Raw genomic sequence first — 15,447 nt, 5'->3', positions numbered from 1 at the left:
TGCCTGCATGGTACTTTCGGTGGATGGCTGTAAAGGTATTAAACAGAGCCTTTTTTCCCGCTAGTCCACAGTGGAGCTATTACCAGCCAGACTCTCTCCCGCTGCAGAGAGAGAGTCTGGCAAACGAGACTACCTGTCCAGTGATTGCTCAGCTCGCCGATCACGGACCAATAGCAGCGCTGCGGCTCTGGGAAACCCCTTGTCATCCAAATATGGCTACAAACATGTCACTTCTGGCTCCAAAAAAACAAGATGGCAGCAGCCAAAATGCCGAACCCTAGGCTCCAAAACGGGAGTCCACACACCAATGGGTGATGTCACACTCACTATCTTTTTTACAGTCCGTCTATGGAGACAGTCAGCCTATGGAGGAAACAGAGTGAACATACGTGCTGAAGTTGAAGAGGAGCCGTTCGAACACCAGAACAGGACCGGTGCTGCTGAGGATGGTGAGGGGCTGGCCGCCCAGCATACAGAAGACCCCCCCGGCTATCGCTGTGCCCAGGAAACTCTCCAACACACCCTGATCACACGGAGAGAAACAGCCACTCTTACAGGCGACCAGGGGGGGGACGTTGTCACCGAGCATAAAATGCTTCACGCCCCACAAAGTGTTCAAGGTTCAGCATCTCACACTAACCTGCATGTTGTCCGTAGCGTCCCCCAACAAACCGCCAAAGGTGATGGCGTTTGTCACGGTTCCCAGGTAAATGAACAAAATGGCCGACAGGGCCTGGATGTGAAATGCGTCGGTGAAGTCGCTGACAAAAAAAGGCACTTTTCTTTTGATGTCAAGTATGAGACCTCCACAAAACCTGCAGAAACACAAATGGTAGATATGGTTACAGACTTCCACGACAATAATAATAATAAGCATAACAAAAACAACAGCATGAATATGTCATTGTTACAGAGCCTCAGCCTGGCTTTTTTTTTTGCTTACACTGACTCTGCATGAAATAGGCCACGCCCCTTTACCGGTGTAAATTAATCTTCAGCTTGTTTCCTACATACAGTATAGGCCATTTACAATGCTATGACTTTGTTCTGCTCATGTCTGAGTCTCATTCATCATCACTTCATACCTTCCAGTCTTCTGCAGCTCTTCTCCTATAGCATGGCCCCCTCCTCCATGGCCTCCATCGTGAGGCATGTCCCCATTCATGTGGGAGCTATCCCCTCCTGCATACATGTTTTTCCTGAAATGCACACAAACACACACACACGCACACACACACACACACGCACACACACGCACACGCACACACACGCACACGCACACAGACATACCCACTAAGTTTCTCCCAAAGCTTTCTTGGAATGTTTTAGCACTTTCTATTGCACTCCACTGTGAACTCTTGCACATGTGCATGCACGCACACACACGCACACACACACACACACACGCACACACACACACACACACACACATGCACGCACACACACACACACACAAGCATGCGTGTGCACACACACACACACACACACAACACACACGCACGCACACACACACGCACAAGCATGCGTTCGCACACGCGCGTGCGCACACACACACTCACACGCACACACACACGATTGACAGTTTACCACACGAAAACAGTAATCTATTGCAGGTCAAATATTTGTGTACCTCAAATATCTACTGATGTTCCACCACCAGTCAAACATTTGGACACAGCTGATTGAATGTTCTGTGCTTTTCATTCTCTTAAAGCCATTTTCATCGACAGGCTTATTCTTGAAATGCTTGAAATGTGTGTGTGTTTTTTTTGACAAATAGAAATAGTGAAGTTGATGTCGATGTATACATTTAAATTCTTACAAAGCCTGTGCCTTTCCATCAAGGCAAAGGGGCGGCGACGTAAAGAATCCAAAATATCAGATTGTTTTGATTTGTTTCACACTTTTTTTTTGGTCATTGCGTAAATTCTATTTGTGTGATTTCAGTTTTGATGTGAAACATGTGGTGTGAGCAAACTTTTGACTGGCACGTGCACACTGGCATTTGACAGTATTTTGTCATGATTGTCTGAGAGAACGTGGAGGATAAACACCACAAGAGGAAACACCCTGCCTGCACCCCTCAGAGCCAACATGGACGGTTACGACCAAAACATCTGCTGCTCTCATCTCATCTCAACATGGCAACTTTAAATACAACCTCTTTCATAATTGAACGTGTTCTGTCTACCTGAATGAGCTTAACCTGAACCATTTTGCACCTATTGCTCTCCTGAACACACAGTTACTGCACACACACACACATACATGTAACTACTGCCCAACACTTGAACAATAGAATCCGATTCAGAGACTGTAACACAAACTAGTTTGAAAAGGAGCATCAGCAAGCATGCAGTAAAAAGTTGGACTACTTCTTCTTCTTTATTTTGGAGAAGACTGGATGCTTAAGCATGTTGGCTGCCCCCCACAGGACAATGCACCTTTTGTCAGAGGAGGGCAGGGACTTTGGAGGCTCTATCCTGATGGCAGGGTCCCACTCTCCAGGAGGGAGAACGATCACCTCGTCCAGGAACTCGTCGATGCCGGCCAGAAGGTCCTGTCTGTCCTTCGCCTTGTACGCAATGTCATGGAAGACCTAGACACAGAGACAGTACCAGAGATGCACTTCAATGTAAGCTTCAATGTTCAAATGGTTCAATGTAGTTCAGTTCAGATGGATCACACCTAGACACCCAGGTAGTGGAGTGTGACAGCTGACAGGTCATGTGACAGGTCATCAGTTTCAGTCTCACCTCATCGGACATCAGCGTGGCGATGGATCTCCCGATCTCATGATACGAGTTGGCTTTGCCTTTGGGTCCCAGCAGGACGAATAAAAACCTGGAAATGAGAATTAGGAATTAGGAAATCACAGGGGAGAATAAGGTTGTTGCATGGGAGGCAGCTGTGCATGGATTTACATAATAGACAAATCCAGTCAAATATTTACATCCTTTTTTGGTCTTAAAGAGGAACCTGTTTATCTGAACTTGTCATGAATGTCAAATATTCAACGCTATTAAAAGAAGGAAACTTAAATTTCAGACCAAAGCTCATTCAAAAATATGAGATATTGAATTGGGAGATTAAACTTTCACTACAGCTTGATTGGCAATCAAAGGTATTATTAAACTCTCTGTGTATAAAAAAAAACTCATATAAAGATAATGTCGTATTTTTGCATTGGCATATTTGTCAGCATTACATCTGTTCAGGAGATTGCCTGGATATCTGGAGTTTGGATTAACAGGGATTACAGCATCATTACTTTGCTCCATCTATACAGCAGCAGTGCAAACGGTGCAAAGTAGTTGTATTATTAATAGATTTCTAAACACTTTGCACAGAGGCACCACTGTCATCTGGCACCAGCGCTGACTGCTGCTACATGTACCGCCAGCCAGTCAAATGGCTTAGCACTATTTCACCATGCTTTAGCATAGCAATACTACCATAAAGGGTGTTGTTTACTGTGATCATGGGCGTGTTGGTGATGGATTAGGTACGTTTGCAGCACCAAAGTATAGTCACTTGCCAATGCATGTGTGCTGCCTGAAGAGGTTTCTTCAGTCTAATGCACATACATATGAATAGATAACAGGAGTAACTGCTGTCAGTAAAACTCTGTATATTCTTGGACGACCACACATGAGGCAGTCTGAGCTACAACTGGAGCAGGATTAAACCTCTTGTAGTCTACCACTAAAACCCCATACTGACGCCTCTTTTTAAGTTAAAGGAACAGCTCACGCTAAAATCCAAAATACATATATTCCCTCTCACCTGTAGTGCTATTTATCCATCTATATCGTTATCGTTAGTTGCCTGAATTTTGGAGATATCGGCTGCAGAGTTTCTGCCTTCTCTCCAATACAATGGAACGGGATGGCACTCGGCTTGTGCTGCTCAAAGTGCCAAAGAAATACATTTGATAAACTCAACAGCAATGTCTCTTTCCAGAAATCATGACCCCGTTACTCAAGATAATTCACAGACCTTGTTATAAGCAGTTTCATGGAGGAACTATTTTCTTTTGACCGAACTGCAGCCGCTAACTGCTAGCTAGTTCCTACATGAGACTGCAAAAGAAAATAGTGTCTGCGCAATGTCTGAACAATGTCTGCGCATTATCTTGAGTAACCGGGTCAGGATTTCTGGAAAGAGACATTGCTGTTGAGTTTATCAAATATATTTTTTTGGTGCTTTGAGCACTACAAGCCGAGTGCCGTCCAGTTCCATTGTATTGAAGAGAAGGCAGACATCTCTGCGGCCGATATCTCCAAAACTCAGGCAACTATCCCAAAACGATATAGATGGATAAATAGCACTACAGGTGAGAGGAGAAAATGTATTTTGGATTTCTCTCTCTCTCTCGTAACGGACAAGCCCATCTTTTATTGTCACACGAACACCACAATACATGCATGCGGCCACAACACACTCATGCTGACGGTGGCCGGTGAAAAGTGTCCTCTGCATTTAACCCATCCAGGCATGTCCTTTCCTCCGGGGGGCAGGCCAGGAGCAGTGGTCGCTTTCTCGTACAGCGCCCGGGGACCAACTTCGGATGTTGTCGTCACTGGTCGGATGACGATGACGATCTGATCTTCTGCATGTTTTTAGTGGGGGGGGGTTATATACGGAGGAACCCCCTGGGGGAGCACGGGGAGAACATGCAAACTCCACACAGAGAGAAAGGCCCTTACGACGAGATAACCCACCTGGGCAGTAGGCACTGAAGATATGGGGGGAACACAACCACAGCGCCCACAGTGTCCCAGGTGAGAATCGAACTCAGGACCCTCTAACTGTAAGGCGACAGCGCTACTGACTGCGCCACCCCTCTTTTAGGGATTTTAGGGTGAGCTGTCCCTTTAAGGTTCTGTAGTTTCTGTAGTGTGAGCGGGGATGTCGGTCACCTTGTGGGAACAGGGACCTCGGTCAGCGCTCCCAGCATCACAGCTTGCTGCAGGCGAACAAGCGCCACAAACGGCGCGTCGAGGAAGTCCACCTCCCCCACCAGCACGTTGGAGGCCTCGGCGTCTCTGGGCAACTTCTTCATGAACTTGTTCCTCAGCTGAAAAGAGGGGAACAAAAGGAGTGGAATGAAATGCTACGTTCACACCAGCAAGATACCTACAGTCGCTTCTGAACCAGACAACCTATATCAAAAAGGACAATCAGATCCAGAACCCGTCCCATTCAACTCAAAAGACCAAACCAGGATGCAAGTAAATGATTAGTAGGAACAGAGATCTGTGTTTTTTTTTTCTGTAATGAGCATGGTGAGATGTATGAGGACATGATGTCAGACACCTGTGGAGCTCCACAGGTTCTGCATGTTAAATCCACAGGAGATTAAAGTCCAGGGTTTGTGTCTCTGAGGAACCGACTTGTCAGTTCCAGCTCTCTTTATCTTCACCGACACACTGAGAGACTGTTTTAACAGCCTTGATGTCAACACCAACTCTCTGAGTCACTGTGGAAATATGCTGTGGATTTGTGTGAGCTACATGTAGCAGTGGAGATATGAACTTGATGAATTCACTGTAGTGGCGGGAAAACAAGGAAGCAACAAACACACTTATCTGCAGAAACTATAGAGCTCAAGATGACAAATGTTGAAAGAGCCTTTTATGATTGCCGAGCTCAAATGATTAGTTCAACAATCTTAAAGCTAGCCCGGTGAAATCATCCTGATCACGTGAACTCACATCACAATCTTAAAGCTAGCCTGGTGAAATCATCCTGATCACGTGACCTCACATCACAATCTTAAAGCTATCCTGGTGAAATCATCCTGATCACGTGACCTCACATCACAATCTTAAAGCTATCCTGGTGAAATCATCCTGATCACATGAACTCACATCACAATCTTAAAGCTAGCCTGGTGAAATCATCCTGATCACATGAACTCACATCACAATCTTAAAGCTAGCCTGGTGAAATCATCCTGATCACATGAACTCACATCACAATCTTAAAGCTAGCCTGGTGAAATCATCCTGATCACGTGACCTCACATTCTGTTTCGCTCCATGGATCAGTCTGGACTTCCACCCGCCCCCATGACATTTCCACAAATTAGACTGTAACCGGACCAATCAGGGACTGCGCTGTAGTTGACAACTTAACTGGCAAATTAGGGACGCCGCTGGCAAAGCAGAGTGAGACAGAGAGCTAGGCACTCCATTTAAACTTTAGACGAGTCACCACTTTTAGGACTCGATCACCTTAATTCAGCTTTAATTTATCTTTTGTACTGTTTGAGAAATCGCAGTTTATGTTTTATACCTTTTTCAGCCTTTACAATGGATGGAGCCTTTTTTTACTAAATTCACACATTTTAAGAACTGCAACAGTTCACACAACTTGAACACTACATGCACATATTATACATCAGAGCCTTGAGCTACTTCTGTTCTCACTCAGAATGTCAAAATAGAAGCGATGTGATGTATAGTTTTTGAGTTATTTGTTGATTTGTTTATATTTGTTTGGCACAGCTTTTCAGCTTGATTTCATACTAGTTAACTGCTGCAGTGGCACCCGGCCGGAAGCACTTTTTTATTGTCGTGACGTCACGCTGATTCGTCCTATTCAATACTCGCCCTCAGCTTCACTTGAACCATAAAACCCTCGGATTCAAAAGTCCATTTCAACCCACTTGTCCACACCTCCTTTCATCGTGTGGTATCAACCGTGTTACACTTTGATCCATAACACATGTAGCGTTCTCGTGTGGCTGATTCAAGTCATTAATAAATACAACTTCAAAGACAACAAATCATAAACATGGAGATAAGATTGTCATGGAACACCACAGTGTTACATATTAACTCAGAAAAGACACGGGCCAGCGGGCGGAAAACATTGACCAAGAAGCAGCCAAGGACGAGCCGAGGAAGGACAACGCATTCAGACTGAGCGCTGCTGCTGCAACCTGAAGCTTTTAGGTCAGTCTGAATTTCAACCGTTGAGTATTTTCAACACCTCAACACCTCCTAACATCATGCCTAATATGCCACTTGATGACATGAACACTCTCATTTGACTGATTAAACTGGAGCTCTGGTTCAGTTCCCTAAATTGATTGAACTGAATTGGTTAATTAGTCCTAACCCAGATTGTAAAGTCTTCTGAGATTTCTCATCCTTCATCATCACACAAGACCATCTCAAACAAAGATTTCAAATCAGTCGTTCCGCCACGTCTAATCCTATATCTCATCAAATAAAAAGATAAAAGTTACAATTACATATCTACTCCCTTCAACTGACAAACTATGGTTTATTTTGGTCCAGAAGCAATTTAGTCAGGGCTCAGTCAATGGTGCAACTAATAATAATACATGTCTTAGGGCGCCGCGGTTAACCTGACGCTGCCAGATGGACGGTTTAGCTCCACATTACGTTTCACTAAACCAGTCGATCTGGGAATGCAGTAACCCGACCCGCTGACGGAGGCGGGCACTTTTTCCAAGCTACTTGGCAGGTGATTGGATGACCCATCTGTCTATCACCGCTGGTGCGTGTTAACTTCAACCAATCAGATCGCCATGCCTCTGACGTCACGTTTGCGACCGGAGGAAGGTGCCTGTGCCTGATCTCCGTGGTAGTTTATCATTGATTGAGTCCTTACCGTCCTCATTGTCGTAAAGTCGCCTTCGAAGCATGACGTTTGATTATAACGAACTAGTTGTGTGGCTTAACCTTCCCAAATGTTGAGGGTCGTTTTTAGAATTTAATACATAGAATTGGGAACGTTACATTCAATTTCATTCAGACTGCCTGTCACTTCCGTGGCGGCAGTCATGTTGACGAGTGAAAAGAACTACAAAGACCATGTACCCACTACTTGCCCAGACGAGCCTAAGCCCGCCTAAGGCTGCAGCTGATTCGTCGAGCCGGCATGGTTCGGCCAATCATCCTAACTGCCTGTGCATGACAAGATGGATTACGTCGAGAGAAATCTCTTTTGATCTCGCGAGGTTATCCATCTTGCAAGCAAGGTTACACCCCGGTGGCTCACCTGGTAGAACGCGTACCACAAAGGCTAGTCCTTCGTGCGACCCGACACGGGTCCGAATCCGACCCGTGGTCCTTTGCCACGTCATCCCCTCTCTCTCTCTCCCCACCCTTTCTGTCTGTCTACTGTTCTATGTAATAAAGGCAAAAAATGCCTCCTATATATATATAGAAAAATATAAATATATATACAGAAAATATACAGAAATACAGTTACCATGGTCAAAATACATGAAACCAGAATTGTTGACCCTATTTTTTATTTCAGAAATAATAATATTGGATATTGTAATGATAAATTGTTGACTGCCGAACTGGAAATGTCCCCGATTTCCATTTCAGAAATCTCGGCACCTTAACAAAAGCATGTACTAGGTTATATTTATTTCGATGTTAGAATTGTTCTCCTGTGTAAGTAATTGTACACATAGGACCCTACAAATGATTGACTAATGACCTGTCTTAGATTAAGACACTGTCCAAATAGGCACACAACCTTGATTACTGAATGATGACAAGGATAGACCCAAAGAAACATCTTCACACAAGGATTATAACTGACCACAGACAGCAGCAGACCAAGGCAAATTATATCTAAGAACCTTAATGTGTCCAGTTTAACTTGTCACAATATTCTCAAAAGCTCTGGCCTCACACACAAGCAAGCAATTACAATGAATCAATTTCTCAAATCTCCTGCATAGACTCTTAGGCTGCTACAAAACGCATTCTTCAACCATCTACAACATGTTCTCATTAAAAACCTGTCATAGCAAAGTCCACTCACTGGTTGCAACATTTTGGACATGCAAGCCAAGAATAGTAAGAATTACAACTACTAAGTTGATGAACACACAGCAATTGGTACAGTATGTGTTGCATCTGACCAATATTGCAACATTCACACACTTCACTGGCTTCAAAAGGCTGCGTTTACACTGCAGTTCAAAGTGTCCCAATAATGCTTTCTTTCCTCACACATTTTCTAATCAGTGTGAACAGCAAAAAGCTGCATGGAGTCACATTCTTTCAACTCCCGTCTGGACCACATATGGACCACATGGTATGTGGGACAAAATCAATTGCATCCTGAGCCATGCAACCCACATACAACTTGTATTTGAACACTCCAACTCTGAATTCATCAGTGTTGCCATAATCGCTCAAGACAGATTTTCGATTCACATCAAAATCTGTTGGCATGGTCTAACAAACTTGGGATAATAGCGCTCCAAACAACTTGTGAGAGAACATTGTCAAACAGCTCATCTGTTAGCCCGTGTGTTTCTTCTGCAGTGCTATTGCTGGTGAGACTGTAAACAGGAAGAACCGGATACAGCGGTCTGTAGAATTAGCATAAAGGGGTGTGGCCGAGAGCCTCAGTGTTGACTTCCGGTTATTCAACTATTGAAACAAGCTTTTTTTTTACTGATGGATTCCCAGATTGGCGTTGGCATGACAATAAAGAAATCTCATGTCAATCTCATGTCACCTCAGACAATTATCATTGTGGCACCACATCAGGGATGGAAAGGATTGGAAAGGGGATGGATTAGTTATTTGGGGAGACGCCTCAATTCAGTCAATTCGTTCAAAACTCAAAGGCAAATACTGTAACCAAAATGTGTTGGCAGACCAGACATGATTGTGTTACAGTTAGGTCCGCTCACATGTGTTACAGACATGACTCATTGTTCACTGGTATCAGAGCAGAGGTTACATCCTACAATAGATATGAACAACAGTCATCCAAAAATATCACATACACGAGCATCACTCCAGAATAGACCATGAAGTCCTGTAGTGTGAATGCAGCTAAAGACCCCTTTCCCCCGCCTGAGACTTTGAGCCAAATCTGCTCCTCAGATCTCCTTTGGTTGGCATCATGAGGACAATGAAGCCTCTGGAGAGGAGATGGACAGCACCGAGTTCTCAGACATGCGGCCGGTGAAGGTTGGCGAGCAGAGAGCGGGCCCACAGAGGAAGCCTTTGAACGGTGGAAACTGGCTCCCACAGAGGGTATTAAGGGGTGTGTGTGTGTGTGTGTGTGTGTGTGCGCGCTTCTGCCTTGGAGATGCCTTTCCTATCCTGCTCTCCGATCTCTCTTCCCTACTCAGGCTGTCCCAGCGGGGCTTACACTGGGCCGCTCTGACCCAGATTCCCTTGTCCCAGGGGCATGGTCTGGGCCGGATCATGAGACCTTATGAACAAATGCCTACTGTGATCTGTGGCACTGTCACTAGCCTCCTATCTGTGGTAACGTCACCACGCCTCTATCTGCGGTCATGTCACCACGCCTCTGTGAGACTTCATGGAGCTCGCTGTTGAGCTTGATGGATAGCTTGATGTCACCACCAGCAATTTTCACTGTATAACTCGGTATAACTGCAAATTTTAGCGAAAGGAAGCCCTCTGTAATAAATACATTTATTTTGTAGCAAATCCGCCTGCCCAAAGTTTTACATATTCACTCAGACCAAAAAATTGGAATGGGTATTTTTACAGGCAACAAGTCTGTTGATCAAAATGATGTCATAATAAAAGTAAGTAAAATATAAAATGTTGTTGGTTTCTGACTGCTGCAACTCTACCTGGCCTAATTACTCTAAGCAGTATACAGCACATGGTCGGGTTAATGATAACAAGGGACTGAGTTAATATACAAGAATCAATCAATAATTAATACAACACAGAATCATTACGACAACTGATGTATGGCTCAAGCAGTCTTTTTGATTTACTTTTTGAAGGAAGAGGCTCCTCTGTTGTGCTTTCTCCGTTAAGCAAGAAATACTCTAACCCAGGGGTTCCCACACTTTCCCATGCCAGGCCCCCCCAAATAACATTAGCCTTAGGCCGCAGCCCCCCTATTGCAAGATGTCTTTAAAAACCCATTGACAATACTATTGAAAATATCAAAAACCACATCCATACAACCCCAGAATATATTTCCTTACATGTATTAATGTATTAATCTTTTTTAATTTCTTCATGTTCAATATTTCTGTTTTCCGTGATAAACATTGTTCCAGACCCAGCTGTTGGCAGTTGGTATCGCCGTAAATGCGAGTGAGATGGATAAGATACTGTGGGCCATACAAATACCAAAGGAGGACAGAGGAGAAGTCAGTGGAATTCATTGAGAAGTCATTGAGAGAGAGAAAAGGCCATTCCCTTATCTCTTCTGGGTGGGACAGATCATCAAAGACCCAATGGTTTGTAAAGCTGAGGTGAAAGTAGAGTGAAGCAGTGTGTGTGTGTGTGTGTGTGTGTGTGTGTGTGTGTGTGTGTGTGTGTGTGTGTGTGCATGCGTGCGTGCATGTGTGTGTGTGTGTGCCTGTGTGTGTGCACGTGCGTGTGTGTGTGCGTGCGTGTGCGTTTTTCTTCCTAATACTTCTATACTTTTACTTTTGAATGCAGGACATTTACTTTTAGGGAAGTATTTTTTAATGTTGGTACTTTTACTTAAGTCAAGGATTTGAGTTTTCCACCACTTGCCCACTTGCCTTCCTCACTGGCTGATAAACAGGAAGCGTATCTAGTCTTAGTGACTCTGAAGGGACGACCAAGTTTATAAACGGTTGTCCTCTTGACCGGAGATCTGAGAACAGCGAGCCGCCATCTGAACACTTTTACACACTTGTGCTGCGGCAGGTTCAGAGCAGATAGAGACAGTCCGCATGTGTGGGAACGCCCACAAACGGCTGGCGCGCGAGTGGGGTAAAACCGCCCATATATCTCATGGGCTGACTCACCAAAAGACGGTGCTGCGGCTCTAAACTACATGTTTGGGGGTTCTAGAGCAGAACACGACAAGACGTCTGCTCAGATGTGCGTTTACTGCGGTGGTTAAATCCCCGATCATGTCTGCCTGGGCTGGGCTATCAGCTAAATTCTAACTTTGCTGAATGGATAGAACAGGTTTTTTTTACCTGACCCCGCCCCCAGCCAGGCTGAGCCAGCTAAACCAGCGTCTATGACGAGACGTGGCCTCAACCTATGGAGACGACTGCATGAGGACAGTGAGGGTCGGGACCGTGTACAGACAGTGAGGGTTGGGAGCGTGTACTTTCTCTACACTGTCTAAAGTTTAGACAAAGTTATCTGTGTCTAGCACCAGCAGCAGGCAGAGTCGACTCTGTACTTTCTCTACACTGTCTAAAGTTTAGACAAAGTTATCTGTGTCTTAGCACCAGCAGCAGCAGGCAGAGTCCACTCTGAGCGTGGGTGCACCTGCTATCAGGGTCATCAGGTTAATGTAATAATCTGACATTTTCATAGGCACAAATGTCAGTCTTACCGCTCACATTTCTAAACTTCCAGAGTCTGGTAGGTTTATTTCCTGGGGGAAATCCTCCAGCACTGACAGGAAGTGATACGTTTTAATCTTCCAGTTTGTTTGGAATAAACAGGCGGGTAATTCGAGTGAGCAGCTATAGCCACCATGAACAACAGACAAAAAGGAGTGAGCAAAAAGTCAAACATCATCACCAGAAAATCCAAAGAAAAAGACGTCACGTATTTCTTTTTATGTTCCTGCCTTTTGAAACGGTTTCCTACCTGAGATGACTCGTTCCAAGATGGTTATGTGAAAACAAACCATCTGGCAGCGTCAGGTTCATCTCTGGTAAGTGCAGTGCAGAAACACCACAGCAAATGAGCACTTAGCACTAAAGATGGGAGACCAAAAAAAACACACACATCTCAAACGATCAGGTCGGCTCACCTGGTCTTTCTCCGGTTTGTCGGAAATGTCGCCCAAGCTGCTGGAAGCCAAGTTGCGGTGAGCTGTGGTGGGACTACCTGTTGAAACACAGCAGCCCCGGGAGGTTATGACAGCCTCATACATCTCCATGGCATGAGAAGGGAAGGGAAAAGAGGATGGCAGAAACCCCAGAAAAGACAGTGGCCCAGTTTGCTCTCCGTGCAGCACCGAAAAAACAATGACACAGAACACACAGGAGTCATTTTCATGCAGACCGAGGGGGACGGGAACGCTTGAAATGTTTACTGTACAATTTGGAGGCAACGTTAACTGTCATCTGTAAATAAAGGCTGGAGCACACCAAGAACCAAGAACAAATGAATGAGACCCAGCTAACTTTTGAAGGATCACCTGCTGAGAGCATTGATCTCTGCAGGATGTCACTCAGATGTTCAATGGGACAATAGTTTAGCATTTCCAATAGAGATTTATGGCGAATAAGAAGCTCGGATGCCTGTGAGACTTTCTTTGCCCGATGCAAAGGTGCAGTTCCCCCATGCAATATCTAACGATGTAGGAGGCTATTCCGCGATGTCGACGTGACGTCAGATAACTGTACTGTATCGCTGGAATGGAGCATTAACCTCAAAGATCACGATTGTAAAATGATCACACATCTGTCACATAGTTTACTCATCTATGCTGCTTAATTGTTCCAAAAAGACTTACTTGTATGCAGCCACCCTTACTGTATGACAGTTATCAGGAGTTTTAATATTGGGAATATCTTTATTGTGTGTGTGTCTGTTTCTTTCTGTGCTATTGTGTGAAGGATGTGATCTCACCTCAGCCCAGTGCTAAACACAGTCTCTATATAGAAGAACATTCTGATGCCACTGTACCCTTTCAAATGGTTTGTTACCTCTGCCCCGCTGAGCATTGTGGGTAATAACATGGTTGTCAGTATGATGCAGCCAGTCCTTTTCTTTTGTAAATTTCTGAATTGCACTGTATAAATAGTGTATAAACACACAGTACGAATTGAGTACTTGTTTAGAGTGGATAACTGAGGAAAGGAGGAAAACAAATTAGCCCAAGTGTAGAGGGAAATATTTAAAGGTATTTTCCAATTACAATTGTAATGAAGCCTATTGGGGGGATCCACAACAATAAATGAATACTAAAATAAATAAATAAAAACACTACTACTACTACTACTATAAAGTTATTCAACGACACTATTCTACAGAGCACATAAAAATGAATCTATTGTGTTTAGTGAGATGATTGTTTTAATAAAATAAAATAAAATAAAATAAAATAAAATAAAATAAAATAAAATAAAATAAAATAAAATAAAATAAAATAAAATAAAATAAAATAAAAAAATGGCAATAGTCATCCCAGCATGGAGCCTTCAGCCTGAATGACAGGGTGGGTAAGTTTAGAGTTGGTGGGTACAGTCTAAGTTCACACTGCAGAGTCCCCTAAATGTGACTCAAAAATGGAGGTGCTGTCTTTTGTTATTGATACTCTCCACAACATGCATGTGTTTTGGAAATCACTGTCAGTGGTATCAGATATGGGTTATATGGAAAAAAATAAGATATGAGCAGCAATTTTGGGAGTATGAAGGCCTGCAGTGTGAACGCAGCCTGGGTCCAGTGAACTTACTAAGCCAGTCCATGCTGGGACTCCTTTGGGACTCCCTTGACTCCTGCAGGTCCTCCATAGAGATGCGAGCCGACAGGCAAGTCACAGAGTTCGCAAGAGGACTGCGGGCTTTTAGTAGCAGCGGAAGCACACCAGGAAGGCAACAACAACAAAAGGAGGAAAAAGAGGTGCGAAGGGAGAGAAAGAGTTGATTGACAGGCCCGTTAAGCCAAAGCAAGTGGTTGTTAAGCAGACAAAATCACAAGGCTGTTACATGAGAGCTGTAAAACACGATTCATCTGGAAAAATGACAAACTGTGTAAAGAAGGAAGGTAAGGAACAGCATCATTACAGGAGCAACCACAGAACATGGGTCATTGGACAGAACATGACTTTGTTTTAAAATGCACTTATCCTCCTACTGTATAACTCTGATGATGGACGTTAGCCTTGTAAATTAGTAATCAATTCATCACTATCAGTAAAAGCTCTTTATGAGATCTAGATAAGAGGCTCAGCTTTTATATTGGACATTTCCAATCAAGTGTCAAGTTTCCCTTTGACCGCTGCCACAAATCAGTCATTAATCTGTGCGTTTTATAAATCTGATAGCGGCCAATAAATAACTTCAGTTTCCAAAGACCCACGGCTGGTAACAGATGAATTATCATGTCAACACAGTGAAATTATTGTGCATTCAATTTGTTAGCATGAAAGCTCACATAGATGCACTGTTGAACTTTTTTTTTAAAGTCAGACATCATGTGTGTTAGGGCCGTCACTTTTTCATATTTGAAATGATTTCAAATCTCCCAGAGAAGTTCAGAATCTGTCGCTTATTGAATTAGGTTTGATCAGGTTTTTTGGCAGTATATTTGATCAACAGAATGACATATCATGGAGTCTGATGTCAGGGGTATTTCATATAGCAGCAGCCCAGCTACTTATGCTTCCTTTTAACAATGGTGAATCAAGCCAATGAAGGTATTATAATTTATATTATTTTAGAATATTATTGTTTATGAATCTGAAGGAACTTCTCATAATGATTTTGTT

General features: G+C 43.8%; 1 protein-coding gene across 1 annotated transcript in view; it reads right to left on the bottom strand.

The window, feature by feature from the left end:
- LOC310783705 (electrogenic sodium bicarbonate cotransporter 1-like) overlaps positions 1-15,447 on the bottom strand; it is a gene marked incomplete at both ends in the record, with an annotated part of 73,625 nt that overhangs the window by 14,535 nt on the left and 43,643 nt on the right. The window contains 7 exons of the mRNA XM_083644628.1: positions 390-523; positions 641-815; positions 1,086-1,199; positions 2,445-2,599; positions 2,757-2,844; positions 4,923-5,080; positions 12,760-12,836. Coding sequence (XP_083500754.1) covers positions 390-523; positions 641-815; positions 1,086-1,199; positions 2,445-2,599; positions 2,757-2,844; positions 4,923-5,080; positions 12,760-12,836 — 901 coding nt within the window. The remainder of the gene's footprint in view (positions 1-389; positions 524-640; positions 816-1,085; positions 1,200-2,444; positions 2,600-2,756; positions 2,845-4,922; positions 5,081-12,759; positions 12,837-15,447) is intronic.

The sequence above is a fragment of the Poromitra crassiceps genome (assembly GCF_964638095.1).
Source record: "Poromitra crassiceps genome assembly, chromosome: 10".
NCBI lineage: Eukaryota > Metazoa > Chordata > Actinopteri > Beryciformes > Melamphaidae > Poromitra > Poromitra crassiceps.
This window is presented reverse-complemented; position numbering and strand designations above follow the sequence as displayed.